The sequence below is a fragment of the Globicephala melas genome, chromosome 21, assembly GCF_963455315.2.
Source record: "Globicephala melas chromosome 21, mGloMel1.2, whole genome shotgun sequence".
Lineage (NCBI taxonomy): Eukaryota > Metazoa > Chordata > Mammalia > Artiodactyla > Delphinidae > Globicephala > Globicephala melas.
In genome coordinates, this window is record NC_083334.1 from 31,542,468 (window position 1) to 31,555,572 (window position 13,105).

Genomic DNA, 13,105 nt, shown 5'->3' on the forward strand with positions numbered 1-13,105 from the left:
GCTTGACCAATTAAGTCAGAGGAGGCGGAGAGAAAATCCTCATTTGATAGCATTGTATTTCTTTGTCTCAGACAAACAACACATGTCGGCTTCAGTTTTCCACACATCATGGAGATGAAATAGGCATCCACTTCACAGGGGCCCCCAGACACGTGATTGCCAGAGTTGTCTGTTTGTTTTTAGTACATTTATTTATTTATTTATTTTTGGCTGCGTTGGGTCATTGTTGCTGCGCGTGAGCTTTTCTCTAGTTGCGCCGAGCGGGGGCTACTCTTCGTTGCGGTGCACGGACTTCTCATCGCAGTGGTTTCTCTTGCTGAGGAGCACGGGCTCTAGGCACACAGGCTTCAGCAGTTGTGGCTCACGGGCTCTAGTGCGCAGGCTCAGTAGCTGTGGCACACGGGCTTAGTTGCTCCATGGCATGTGGGATCTTCCCGGACCAGGGCTCGAACCCGTGTCCCCTGCATTGGCAGGCGGGTTCTTCACCACTGCGCCACCGGGGAAGTTCCCCAGAGTTGTTTTTTACATGTTTGTTTGTCAAGAGCACTCCCTTGGGGATGTACAGCCTTTCCTCTTTTCCTCTTTCTTCTCCACGTGCCCCCTTCCATCCCCAACGAACCCACAGCAGGTCCTAGTCACGATGTCCCTCTGGTGTCACACACATGCAGTGCACAGAGGCAGTGCTGTATGTTCACCAAACCGGCTCCATTTTCCTCCAGGGAACCCAGCTAAGCCACATTGGTTGCCCAGCTTCTCATGCAGTCAGAAGAAAACATAGGCCTGAGGTCTGGTCAGCAGAATGTGGGTGAATATGGTGCTGTCACTTGCAGACCTGGCCCCTAAAATGTCCTGCATAGTCACCCACGTTGCCCACCGGTCCCTCAAATGTCAGCTGGACTTTGATACTCAGAGCAGCTGATGGCTCTATCATCTTTGTCAGGAGCAAAGACAGTGGAGCCTCTGTCAACTTTTGTCCTAAATAATTACATGGTACAAAACCCCCTCTGCTAACCCCAATGGGCTATAACGCAGGCAGTAAAGAAATTTTTATTTCTAAGATGCTGAGACTTTTGTGCCTGCAGTTAGCCTGCCTTGTCTAAGATAGAAATGGGGGTTCTCCCATAACAAGACACCAAATGTTTGGCATTGTCTTAGCAGGTGGAGAGTTAGGTGGGGAGGGCACAGATACAGCAGATCCGGGATATACACTGCCAAAATATTGGCAAAGCTACTGCCTATAATACCCCGGAGGGCAGACCTGCCTCCAGAGCTTATGGTGCTAGAACTGGATGGTTCTGCACGAGGAAATGGTTAAAATTCTAAGAAAACTAGAAGAGGATGGAAAACAGATTGCTTGGATAGATGTTACCTGTTCCTAGTTGCCTGTTGCTGACGTTCAGCTAGGTTTTTATAAAAGTATCAAAGAACTACAAGAACTATGATGTGTAGCGGACACACTGGCAAACAGACATAAGCAAAATAAGAAGCTATTTCAGAACTTTGAGACTTAGAGAGTTGGAAAAGTCATTTGCTAATTGCTTCTAGTCACCTCAAACGGATGTCATTTTTTAACATTTTTTTTAATTGAAGTATAGTTGACGTACAATATTATATTAGTTTCAGGTGTACAACATAGCGATCCCAAATTTTTATAGATCATACTCCATTTATAGTTTTTTATAAAATATTGGCTATATTCCCTGTGCTGAACAATATATCCTTGTAGCTTATTTATTTTATACATCGTAGTTGGTACCTCTTAATTCCCTACACCATCTTGCCCCTTCCCTCGTTGCCTCTCTGGCATTTTAAAAGACACTGTGTATTGGAGACCCCGTGAGATTTCTCAGTTGCACGTTGTGACTCAGGCCTTTGGCAAAAATCAGGTTAAGGATGGGTCTTTCCACCCACTTTTAGATAACCTCAAGGTAGCCACGATGAAACTGAAAAATAGAGGCACAGAAGTGAGGAAGCAATATAATAAACAGCCTTGAAATTATGTCTGGGAAACATTGTATGGTTATGACATGAGGAGCTTTCTGAAAGGAAACAAATCAGAAGCCTTCTATATTACTGAGAGAATTGTATTACTAAAGCTGTTATGATCTGGAATTAGAAAAGCTTTGAATAGTCTCCAAACCTTAAATCAGTCTCAGGCAGAAAGTGGGCTGTGAGTGTTGGTGGTCCCCAAGGTAAACTGTATTAATTAATAATAAGTGATAAAAGGTAAACTGGCCAGACCTGCTGGAATAAACAATAGAAAAACATAAGAATAGGAACAAATTTCACAGAAGCTCAAGAGTCTTCATGAATTGGTCAAGAAACAGACATTGAAGAGTATCAGGCAATCAGGGACATGAGGAAAGGTAGTAAGAATTGCTTTAGCCTGGACAGATGCACCAATAATTGTAGTAAGAGCATCTGGGAGAAATTAAGCATGTCATGACTATAAGAGATCTGAAGAGACTAAAACAGCAAATCTCAGCGTACAATGCAAAGGAGGCATCCCCACAGGACCCTGCGAAAAAGATCCTTTATTGTCCTCACACAGTTAGTACTTGCATCTCCAGGAGCACATCACCAGTGGTACCCAGGAGAGATGCGAATGGTGTGAGGATAGTGAGCCCAGACGATATTCAAGTCCAGTTAGCGTGGTACCTGGCAGGACTGATGCAGAAACACAACACAACATTGACCCCCAACTCCCACACATATGCCAGGAGTTGTCCAGCTTGCATGCTTACTCAGGCAATTAGCAAAAGGAAGAAGCAAAGTGGAGAAGAACGTGTGAGGGACTAAGGGGGAGAAGGCAATAAAGGCATTGGTAACACCAAAAAGTCAAGACACTAATCAGCATATACTGGAGACCTCATGTTTACCTTCTTGTCTCTACCCAGGAAACACTTATGCCCCATTCACTATTGGACCTATAGAGACTAAGAGAGTGCCCTTCAGCTATTCCCCACTTTAACCAGAAGCTAAGGAAGGCAGAGTTCTGTTGGAATGACATCAAAACAGGTGAAACTGAAAAATCCGTTTCAGCATGCCCCTGCAGACCCAATGCACCTGCCGCTAGATTCTGACATTTCCGGGGGGACTGATAGGGTTCACTTGCCAGGACTGACATTACTACAAGATTCAGAGATGTCTGAAGAGTTCCCCATCAGTTTAGAGAACCGCCTTTCCTATAACTGCAGAACTGTCACCTCTACATTGAAGGCTGCTCCGAGAGTATAGAGCGACTCTGAACGTACACCATCGCGTATTCTGGTGCACACACGAACGCTTCCATTACACCTGCCCCACTGCTTCCCTCGGCCAATTCCCACCGCAACCTCTTCATCCCCCTCGAAGTGCCCATGAGCAACAACCAGGGGCCAAGCTGTGGAAATAAATAAGAAATACAGTGCATGGCTCTGGCCTGCCCTCATGAAGCTTGCAATCTTGTTTGGAGGTGCCTCTGAGACATGGATTTCACAAGCAGTGATTAATTACACGGCTGGCAAAGTAACACAAGGGTATTAGGGTTCACAAAACGGGCAAGGCATCGGGGCTGGCACGTTGATGGCTGGCTCCCTTGGGTCTGCCTAACAAGAGTTTTTTTCTCTCCTGCTAGATAGGATCATTCATCTTCTTCCTTTAGTTTTACTCCAGAAAATAATCTTTCTGTCCTTTTGGTTTCAGTTCTCATAGTCTTGCAATCTTCTTCTTCCTACACTTAGAAAAGCAGCCCTTCCCTCATGGCCTCAATGGGAACCAAGTTCTAACCTCTGTAACATTCAGGCATGTTCATCTGAAAGCTTTCTCTTCCCCTCTGTGTCTGTGTCTACTTGTTCTATTGATTCAGACTATTCGACCAGTGAGCAGAGACATCTAATTATATTTTCCACTGAAATATTACATGTTATTAATGCTTAGCAAGTAAGAAAAACAATAATGTCTTTATGTTTCCCCTGTTTTTCAGCCCAGGACTTCATATGTAAAAAGAGATCTTAAAAGTATAGCATGGAAGGGTTTGGTCCATTAGACATATATTAGGTTGTGTCCTCCTGTACAAAAGGTTCAGGCTTTTAAATGGGACGTGAAGCTATTAGCCATTACACGTCTGCTTTGTTTTTTTCCCTCCTACTTCAGCGGACTGGCATGTTAGTCTCTTGGCAAAAGTCATATCAAGAGCTGTTCTTTTCCCAACAATACATCTTGACCACAATCGATGGCTGTCACTCAGAAATGCACAATTATTTTTTACACTCTCAAATACTTAAGAGCCTCACAGGAGTCCAGACTCCCCTTTCCTTACCCCTTGACCCCACCCTACCTGTAGGTGCTGCCAGCCTCTCTTCTCCAACACAAAGCTTCCAGTCCAGCCAGGCCAGCCTCCCTGGAGATTCCAAGGCTTCTTATTCTAGTAACCTCTAAATTTAACCCATCCACTGAAACCTCGAAAATTCACGTCATCCCCACAAATCTCTCTGGACCATAATAGCTCTCGGTGATGACTCACCCTTTTGAATTTGGAATATGCAAGGATCTAAAAAATTAACAGCACAACATAGCATATACATCAGACAGTCAAATGGGCAGAAGGATGAACACTCTGTTTATATCAAGTTAGATCGGCCTCTTTTTAGGAGCAGAATCTACAGAGCCTGTTCTCGGTAACACACACATAGCTACCACACTGAACTATCCACGGCTTTGCCTTTCCAAGGAAGTTTATGAGCCTCTTGGAGGCTCACATAACCCAGAACCGCCTGCAACATCAGACGCTAATAGTGCTGGGCATGCAGGACATACACCAAAGATTCCCACTGATGTGCCCCGTAGGGAGGCTGGGAATATGATCTGCTCAAACCGAGAGTGAAATCATACTCAAGCAATAAATCAGTGAAAGAGCACTGAGAATAACTGTAGCCACATTTTCAATGAACTGACTGGGATTTGGGACCGTAACAGAGCTGGACCCCATGAGACCTTCCCAGAACTGACACCCACCCATGTCCTCCGCCTGCCTCTTTGTCTGTAGGAGAATGTTAGTCAAAGAATAAATTTAGTCAGAGGAGTGAGAAAATGCAGAAAGAAAGGAAAATAGTCAAGCAAGACAAATAATAATACTTTAACCATTAAACAAAGCCAAGGACCTTAAGTTCTTCCTCCAGGACTATAAATAATATTCCGAACCATGTCCTTCGAGCTGTTTTGCAGATACTGAAACCCTCAGCAGGTGGGAGAAGTTAACTGTGTGCTGCCCACAAACACACAGACCCCAGACGGGCTGGAACCAGAAGGCTGATGATGCTGGCTCCCATTACCTCACCACCGACCAATCAGAAGAATGTCCACGTGCTCACCACGCCCTGCTCCTTGAACACTGTAAGACCCCTCACTACCGCACCAGGGTGGGACACACAGTCTTGAGGGCATTAGGCCCCCTTTGCCGGGCAAAGCAATAAAACTATTTCTTTCTACTTCCCCCAAAACTCTGTCTCCGAGATTTAATCCGGCCCCGGTGTACAGTGGTCAAATTTTGGCAACAGGACTCACAGAGACCCACTCTACGTGCAATTTCAGCAGAGGGGGTATGGGGGGGTGGGAGGGATGAATGGCATGAAAATATCTGTTCTCAGATGGCCTTTGAGATCATCTGATAGGAGCCGTCCTCCTAGAGATGAAGAACGTCTCCTACCGAAGCTGGAAGACCAGAGACCTCACAAAGTGCGCTCAGTCCCAGCTATACCCTTTCCGCACCCGCAGCAGCTCTGCATGTGTATTTCCCCCGAAGCAAGTACCCACCTCTACCTGGAAGCAGGGGATGAACCCTCGCCCAGAGTTCCCATCCCTGGTTAACAGGAACACATTTCATGTTGTTCTGATGCTATGTAACTGGGTTAACTGCAGATCTGTTGTGATTGCTTTCTCTTCTCCCTCTCATCTACGCTACACGCAACAAATCTTAACACATCCTCTAAACAAGTAAGTTATGCCACAGCTGGTACAGTGTGGTAACAGGAAGACTTGAGTTCAAATAACTAAACCCATAACTGAGCAGCTAACATGTTTTTCCTTAATAAAAAATTTTGTTGTTGTTTTCGATTTTCTGACATTACTTTTCTAGCTCAGGTAACAACAAAGCAGTGTTTGGACAGTGTCACCAGGCTATTTTTGTAAACAAAAGCTCACTGAATGGCTCTGATGTGCACATGCTGTCCCAGAAATTATGGACGATCACATGAATAAAACTCTCTTTCTGGCCTCAAGAATCTAGTAAGATGACTAAAAATGGAACCCAAAAAGTCTAATAAAGGAAGAACATAATAGGAGGCTGTGGAATTTCAGAGCAGGGACAAATTCCCTGATTTTCCTTCACTGGGGAAATGGAATTAATAAAAACCATATGTGTTTACAAAGCAACATCTACAGAATTTAGAAATTCTTAATTTCAAAAGATGGCTATCTTCCGTTTTGATCATTCTTCTGCATTCACACTCCCTTCCTCTTCCACTCAGTTGCCTACTGACAAAAGAACATGCCTTTTCACAACACTTTTTTCACAGAGGCTGATGTTTAAAAGTTTTCTCTGAAGAGCAAGTTTGCTTTGTCTTCATCCAAATATTGAAGCCACGGAGTTAATAATGAGCGATGACGTAATTTTGCACGTTTGCCACACTGTACAGCTTCCGAAGTGTTTTCACAAATGCTACGTCGAGGGGTCTCTCTGGTCACCACAAAACCCTGAGGACAACACATGATCCGATGAACGCGTCGCTCGGTGTGTGCGTGCATGTGATTATTATTATTTTCCTCGTGCGCGGAGGAATCTGAGGCTCAAGGAGTTTGGTGAGTGACAGTGACAACTGGCAGGTGTCAGACAAAAAGAACATTGCTGGCTAAGCCCTCTAAGCTAAAATTACTTACAAATTATTGCCCTTGAAAGCTCATGTTCTCGCTGGTATATGTTCTCTTGCAAAGCTAACGGCCCTGAGAAGCATCTGGGGGCCCAGGCTCCCCTTTTCTCCACGCGTGCCCCCCCGACATTCCCTCCTCAGAAACTGGTCGACCTCTCTCCTCTCATCCTCTCTTCCCAATAAAAGATCAAAAAGCAGCCATTTGAACTTCCATCCTAAAAAGCCAAAGCCAATGAATGATGTCCTTCAAGAGTATCTGGGCCTTAAAACTTGGGCATCACCCTGCGGGGGGATGTCTTCTTGCGAATAAACGCTTTTGGGGGCAGCAGCCAGAAGGTGGGAGGAATTTGGTGCTGAACCACTGATGCTGCTGTGTTTCCCTCCAGTGATGAAGAAAGGGCCTCTGAGCTTTTCTTCAGGGTCAGAGAAGGAACGAGAAGCTGGCACTAATGAAACCTGGGCTGTGTCCCTGAAAGGAACTTCAGGGATGAGCAATGACAGATTTAACAAGTAGAGAAAGCCCACTGGGTCCCCAGGGGCTGAGGGACAAAGAACAAAGCAGAATCTGGGGAGCAGCCAGGGGCCTGAGAGTGACATCCCCAGCGCTCTCTCCAGCCCCACGCATGCACATTTGTCCTGGCCTGATCTCAGACTCTCCGGCTCAGGCCCTGTGCTTGTCAAGTTCTGCCCCAGGTCCAGAAAGCAGCACCCTCAGGTCCCACAGCCTTGACCCAGGCTACTCTCGCTTCCATCTGAACACACTTAGTGGGAGAAGCTGTTCTTACCTCGTAGTGGGCCACGCGCTGAGACTCCGATATCAGCTGTGCGCTGCACACCTTGCAGTAACTGTCTGTAAATAAATCCTGATCGATATCGGAGGACTTCATCAGGCTAAAAGAGAATCAGAAGAAGAGAAAGGCAAGATGAATCCACTGCCTTGGCTTTTAAGCAGGACCCTAAGTGTGTGAAGAAGCCAGGAGCCCGGTACCAGATCCAGTGATGGTGACAGTGGGGGACGTCTCCCCAAACCTTTGGGGTGACCATGTCAATCGACCTTAGTAAGCGTATAGGTGACCATTTTCTCATAAATGCTCAACAGCGTGGCTGATACCCCGAAAAACGGAAATCCAGCTTTAGTTTTCTTTGTTTGACAAATCAGACCTACATCTACTGTATTGTCAAGGATTTATGTGAAAAGACATCTTCAAAAATGATTCATATTAGCAAAATATTGCAAGCACCCAATAGAGCCAACAGTAGGAAACAGGTTACATGAAATTTTGATACGGCCACGCACTAGAACACTACATGGCTCCCCAATCCAAACTCCGATCAAATCCTTTAAGAAAATATTTAGTAAAATAGGAAAAGGTTGACCATTAACAACAAAGGTTTACAAATCAGTATGTACAATATTATACTAATTTCTTTTAAAACGTGTATAGGCGTGCAGAAAACCATTCCAGGAAATTTTAACAAAATGTTAATAGCGGTTATCTTTGGGAGATTATAGGTAATCACGTAATTTTCCTTATTTTTACATTTTCTACAATGAACGTGGATTGCTTTTGCAGTACATGGAAACAGGTTAGTTTTGTAAAAAGACTTATAATAAGCAATATCAAATTGACTTTCGAATTCAATAGCTTTACTTAGTTAAAAAGTAAAGTCAGACTAAAGCATCACTTTCTTTGCAAGTCTACGCCTCGTGAAGTGAGGAGCCCTCGTGATTCCTGCTGACTTTTCTACATGTAGGGTAGAGGAAATTCATAAAGGTCACTTCCACCGCTCCACACCACAAGTGAGCCCACAGAGGTAAACAAACATATCCTCGAATTCCAAACCCCAAACCAAAATGCAGCCGAAGTTCTCAAGCTTGTGAAAGTGAGCTGACACAGAGGTGTCTTACAGCAGCTGAAAGGTAATGTCACCACCCTGGAAACACACACCAGCACATCAGGATGCTTTTCTCTAACCCCAAAATTTGTTTCATCTTACCTCCTACCTGCCAAGCAAAGAGTAAGGACTGTGCCAGAGGCCATGCGTATGAAGAGGCCTGAGAAGCCGAGACAGCAGGGTAGGGTGGGCACCCTGGAGTTCATCCTACTCCAAAACCCTCACCGTACACATGAAACTGTCCAGAGTCACACTGCTGATGTCTGGCATGGCCACAGATACTGCCCAGCTTCCCGGATCCCCATTCCCACTCCAGCCCAGGTCGAGCGCTACCCGCAAGCTGCACGATATGGTAAGTCACTAAACCCGCTAGGTCTCAGTTCTCTCCCTACAGAAGTTGAGAAAACAACATTTTCCAGGCCTCCTTAGAGAACTGTGGGGAACATCAAAAGGAGAAATCTAGAAGAAGGTACTGTATAGACTGTAAAGCTCCTTTTATTTGAATGGGAATCACTATCCCGTTTTTACTGACATCCCGATGTTGGTAAGATATTGGGCAAGTCTTGATTAATGCAACAAGATGAAGGATTGTGGTCCACTTTAAGACATGTAAAAAAATCATCTAAATAGCTGGGTCACGAGAGTAAAGTATTTCCACCTGAAATAAAAGGCTGCCTGACTCAACTGCTCCAAACTCACTTTCTACCTTATCTTTGGCTACCTTGGCCTGTTAGGGCATTTGTATTAAGCAGTTCAAAAGGATTCACAGTTTCTGCTCCCAGGAGACAAGAGTACCTATGGCTTCCAATGCCCTGAGTCCCAACAGTAATGCCAGAGAGTAAGGAGCAGCGATTCTCACAGCTGAAATGGACCTGTTATTTCTGGAAGGATCGTTCTGGGCAGACAGCCCGGTCAACTTGGGGTACAGCACCTGCAGTGCCTGGAGGCTCACGACCTCACATGGCAGCCTGTTCCAGAGAGCCTGGCAGCTCTAGTATTTAGGTACTTTTTAGGTTGATTCAAAATCTGTCCCCCTATAGATTTCACTCATTGATTCTCTTTGGGAACGACACAGAATACTTCTACTCCCCTTTCTCATGAGATCCCCTCCCTCAAGTATTGAAGATAGCTCTCTTCTATCTATTCCCAACACCTGTCCCGCCTTATCATCTTGGTCTGTGTCTGTCTTTTTATGGACCATCTTCAAAGGCAATGCCAAGAGCAGAATGAAACACTCCCAATATGTCAGCAGAGGATCGCAAATCCAAATGACCCTCCAAAACATCCCCTGTCATTTGCAATGGTCTGTATTCACAGCCCAGAGAGCAAATGGAGAAGAGGTGCTCTGGTGATGTGAAAATGTAGTACAACATTTTGAAATGTCAAATGGGAAAAGAAAACTTGGTAAGGTGTATTTTTGAAGCCAAGCTCCTATAAGTAGTTGTGTTTAAATATTATCGTGTTCCCTGCTATTTCTAATAAAGAAAAGCATGAAAATAGCTTCACGGGTTAGACCTGGTTAATAGGAATCTCCAAACTCAATGCACACTCCCTCCTCATTATACAACTGACTGCAGAAACCAAACAATGTGAAAGGATATTCAAGGTACGCGTCGGACCAAGCAGGGCCGTAGGAGTCTGAGTCTCGGTAAAGCAGCTGTGCAGCAGAAATAGCTTTAAAGGCAGAATATAAAATGTGTATACTAAAAAAAAAAAATTCAAAGGAAGAAGAGAATATCCTGGCTTTTTCCACTGTTTTATATAAGAATATTGACTTGAACAAGCCCACATACAGTACAATGGTGATAAAGACCCCTCTGGAATCGACACGGCCCGAGTAGAATACCTGAACGAGTTAAAGTCCAGTGGGAGGCTATCAGTGGACAAGTGTCAGCCCGGTTTGTGCATGAGACCTTTACTCCAAGAAAAGAGAACTCTTTCTGTGTAGGTCACTTTAGACAAGCAGAGGGTCTGATTTATGATTCAGAGCGTGGACTTCCCAGGAGGGGAGGCTGCCCCTTGCTTCTCTCCTCCAGCTTGTTTAGAATGGGATTCCCAGCTTCACTGGCCTTCAGAAGTGCAGGAGAGCTGGGAAGAAAAAGGAAAACTGGACTGTCTTTCCTTAACCTTGTCCATGGTGCTGAATCACTGGCTAGAGCTGAGACGGGGCTGGGCCACTGATCACTTACTCGTCAGTCATACTGTCCATCAGAGCCAATGTGTGGTGACACGCCCCCCCAAATGCTAAAAACATGCTGATTGTACTGAACTCTGACCAGGCACTGGGGCATTGTGAGGAGGGAGACAAGAGTAAGGGAAGCAGTTTGATGTCCTGAATTTGAAACTGATCTGAAGGAAAGCGTCCTCACTACTCCCCACCCTGGCACATTCCAAAGCAAACACTGAAGACTTGGATAACCTCTCTATCACTCTTCAGTGTTCACAGAGGAAAGGGCTGCCTGTATTGTAGGAAAGTAAAGGCCCAGAGTAGAATTGGAGGCAGTATTAGAACAGGAACATGATCAGATTCTCATTGGCTGTCCTAGGTCTCTATACAGCAATAGACCTATTTAATGTGTAGTGGTGACGGTGTAAGACTCAGAGGTGTAGTTCAGCATAATAAATAAAGAAAATTTTGAGGGGAGAGATTTTGTTCATTCAATAATGGTTATTGAGCATCTATTATATGTGAGGCATCGGGATAAGAGAAGGCACAGATCCTGTCTTCCAAATCTTTATAAGCTGTTGAGTGAGAAGAGAGATACCCACCCAATACAGGCAGCAGGTGTAACTGGCTGGTAAAAAGTGCTACAGGATTTGACGAGACAAGAGGTTTTATAGAAAACTCTTCAAGGAGGTTCTATAAGAGTTGAAATTTAAGGATGGACAAGATTGGAGTGGAGAGAAATGGGTTCCAACTCAGGAGCTAATTCTGTTCCCTGGCACAGGAGAAAATCCTACTATCAGTAGGTATAAGAAGATATATATGGGGCTTCCCTGGTGGCACAGTGGTTGAGAGTCCGCCTGCCGATGCAGGGGACACGGGTTCGTGCCCCGGTCCGGGAAGATCCCACATGCCGCGGAGAGGCTGGGCCCGTGAGCCATGGCCGCTGAGCCTGCGCGTCCGGAGCCTGTGCTCCGCAACGGGAGAGGCCACAACAGTGAGAGGCCCGCGTACCGCAAAAAAAAAAAAAAAAAAAAAGATATATATGAAGGGCACTGGTGGGCTTATTTGGGGTTATGCAACATGAGGGGAAAAGGCAGCAAAATGCAAGAAAGAGAGGGTCCAGATGGAAGCAGGAGAGCAGTTCCCAACACATTTCTCAAGGTGCAAGGAACGGCGTTTTTCAGGATCTTCAAATGCGGATGTGAAGCCTTCCTTTCTGCTTCTTTCTGCTCCTCAAGAGTAGATTTCAGGAACACCGGCTGAAAATTCAAAGAAACCTGAGGCTTCAGAGCTGAGATTAATATTCTTCATTCCATTCCATTTCTAATAATACTAAAATAGTTTCTGACTTAAAGATCCCAAAACCCATGCAGGACTCTTCAGAGAAAAACAAGACATTAGTTCAAATCCAGGTTTGGTCACTTGTCAACTAGGTTTTTGAGCAAGTTATATATCCTCCTTGAGCCCTGCTTTCCTCATTTGTGAAATGGGGTAAACATTCCCAAAAATGTTTACCGCAAAAAAAAAAAAAAACTCTTATTTCTACTGATTCCACTGCCAGCTGATACTCAGGCCTTATGCTCGTGAAGACCCCATACTTCACGAATGTTTAAAATCTATTGTTGTTGTTGGTAGGTGCTAATACTGGCAGATGGAGTAGTTTGATGAGAACTGTGTCCTACCCTCTCTCTTGCCCACGTGTGCTCTTCTCGCTGCGAACTGCTCCCCGGGGGGACGCAAAGGAAAAGCACACTCCACCCAAAGTCTGGGTGTAGACCAGTTCTCTGCACCCCTAGCCACTCACTGTGGTGGCCCTGCGGTGGCCACAGCTGTCACACTCCCCAGGGTGGCATCTCTGCTCCCATCCCTTGGAGAGAGAAGTCCTCGGCTTGGTGATCCCCGCCGCTGGGTATCCTGTCACAGAGCTTGGCATTTTCCCTCCGAAGCTTATCTATAAGATCTAATAACCTAACCTACTCTTCAGTCACTCTCTCCCCTCACTAGCCCTTTAAAAACAGGATTTAAGACTCATGGCAATTTCAACCAAAGTGTTAGTTACTCTTACCCTTAGGGGCATATTTCTGCATTTCCAAACTGCCACTCCCTCTGACTTTGTGAACTCATCAGTATCAGGGAC

The 13,105-nt window shown here is 45.2% G+C and overlaps 1 protein-coding gene across 5 annotated transcripts in view; it reads right to left on the reverse strand.

Annotated features, from left to right (window-relative positions):
- Positions 1 to 13,105, reverse strand: part of ZMAT4 (zinc finger matrin-type 4) — a 343,860-nt gene that overhangs the window by 250,397 nt on the left and 80,358 nt on the right. For all 5 annotated transcript variants that reach the window (XM_030834018.2, XM_070044618.1, XM_060291502.1 and 2 more), the window contains exon 2: positions 7,691 to 7,796. In XM_030834018.2, coding sequence (XP_030689878.1) covers positions 7,691 to 7,792 — 102 coding nt within the window. In that variant the 5' untranslated portion in view covers positions 7,793 to 7,796. The remainder of the gene's footprint in view (positions 1 to 7,690; positions 7,797 to 13,105) is intronic.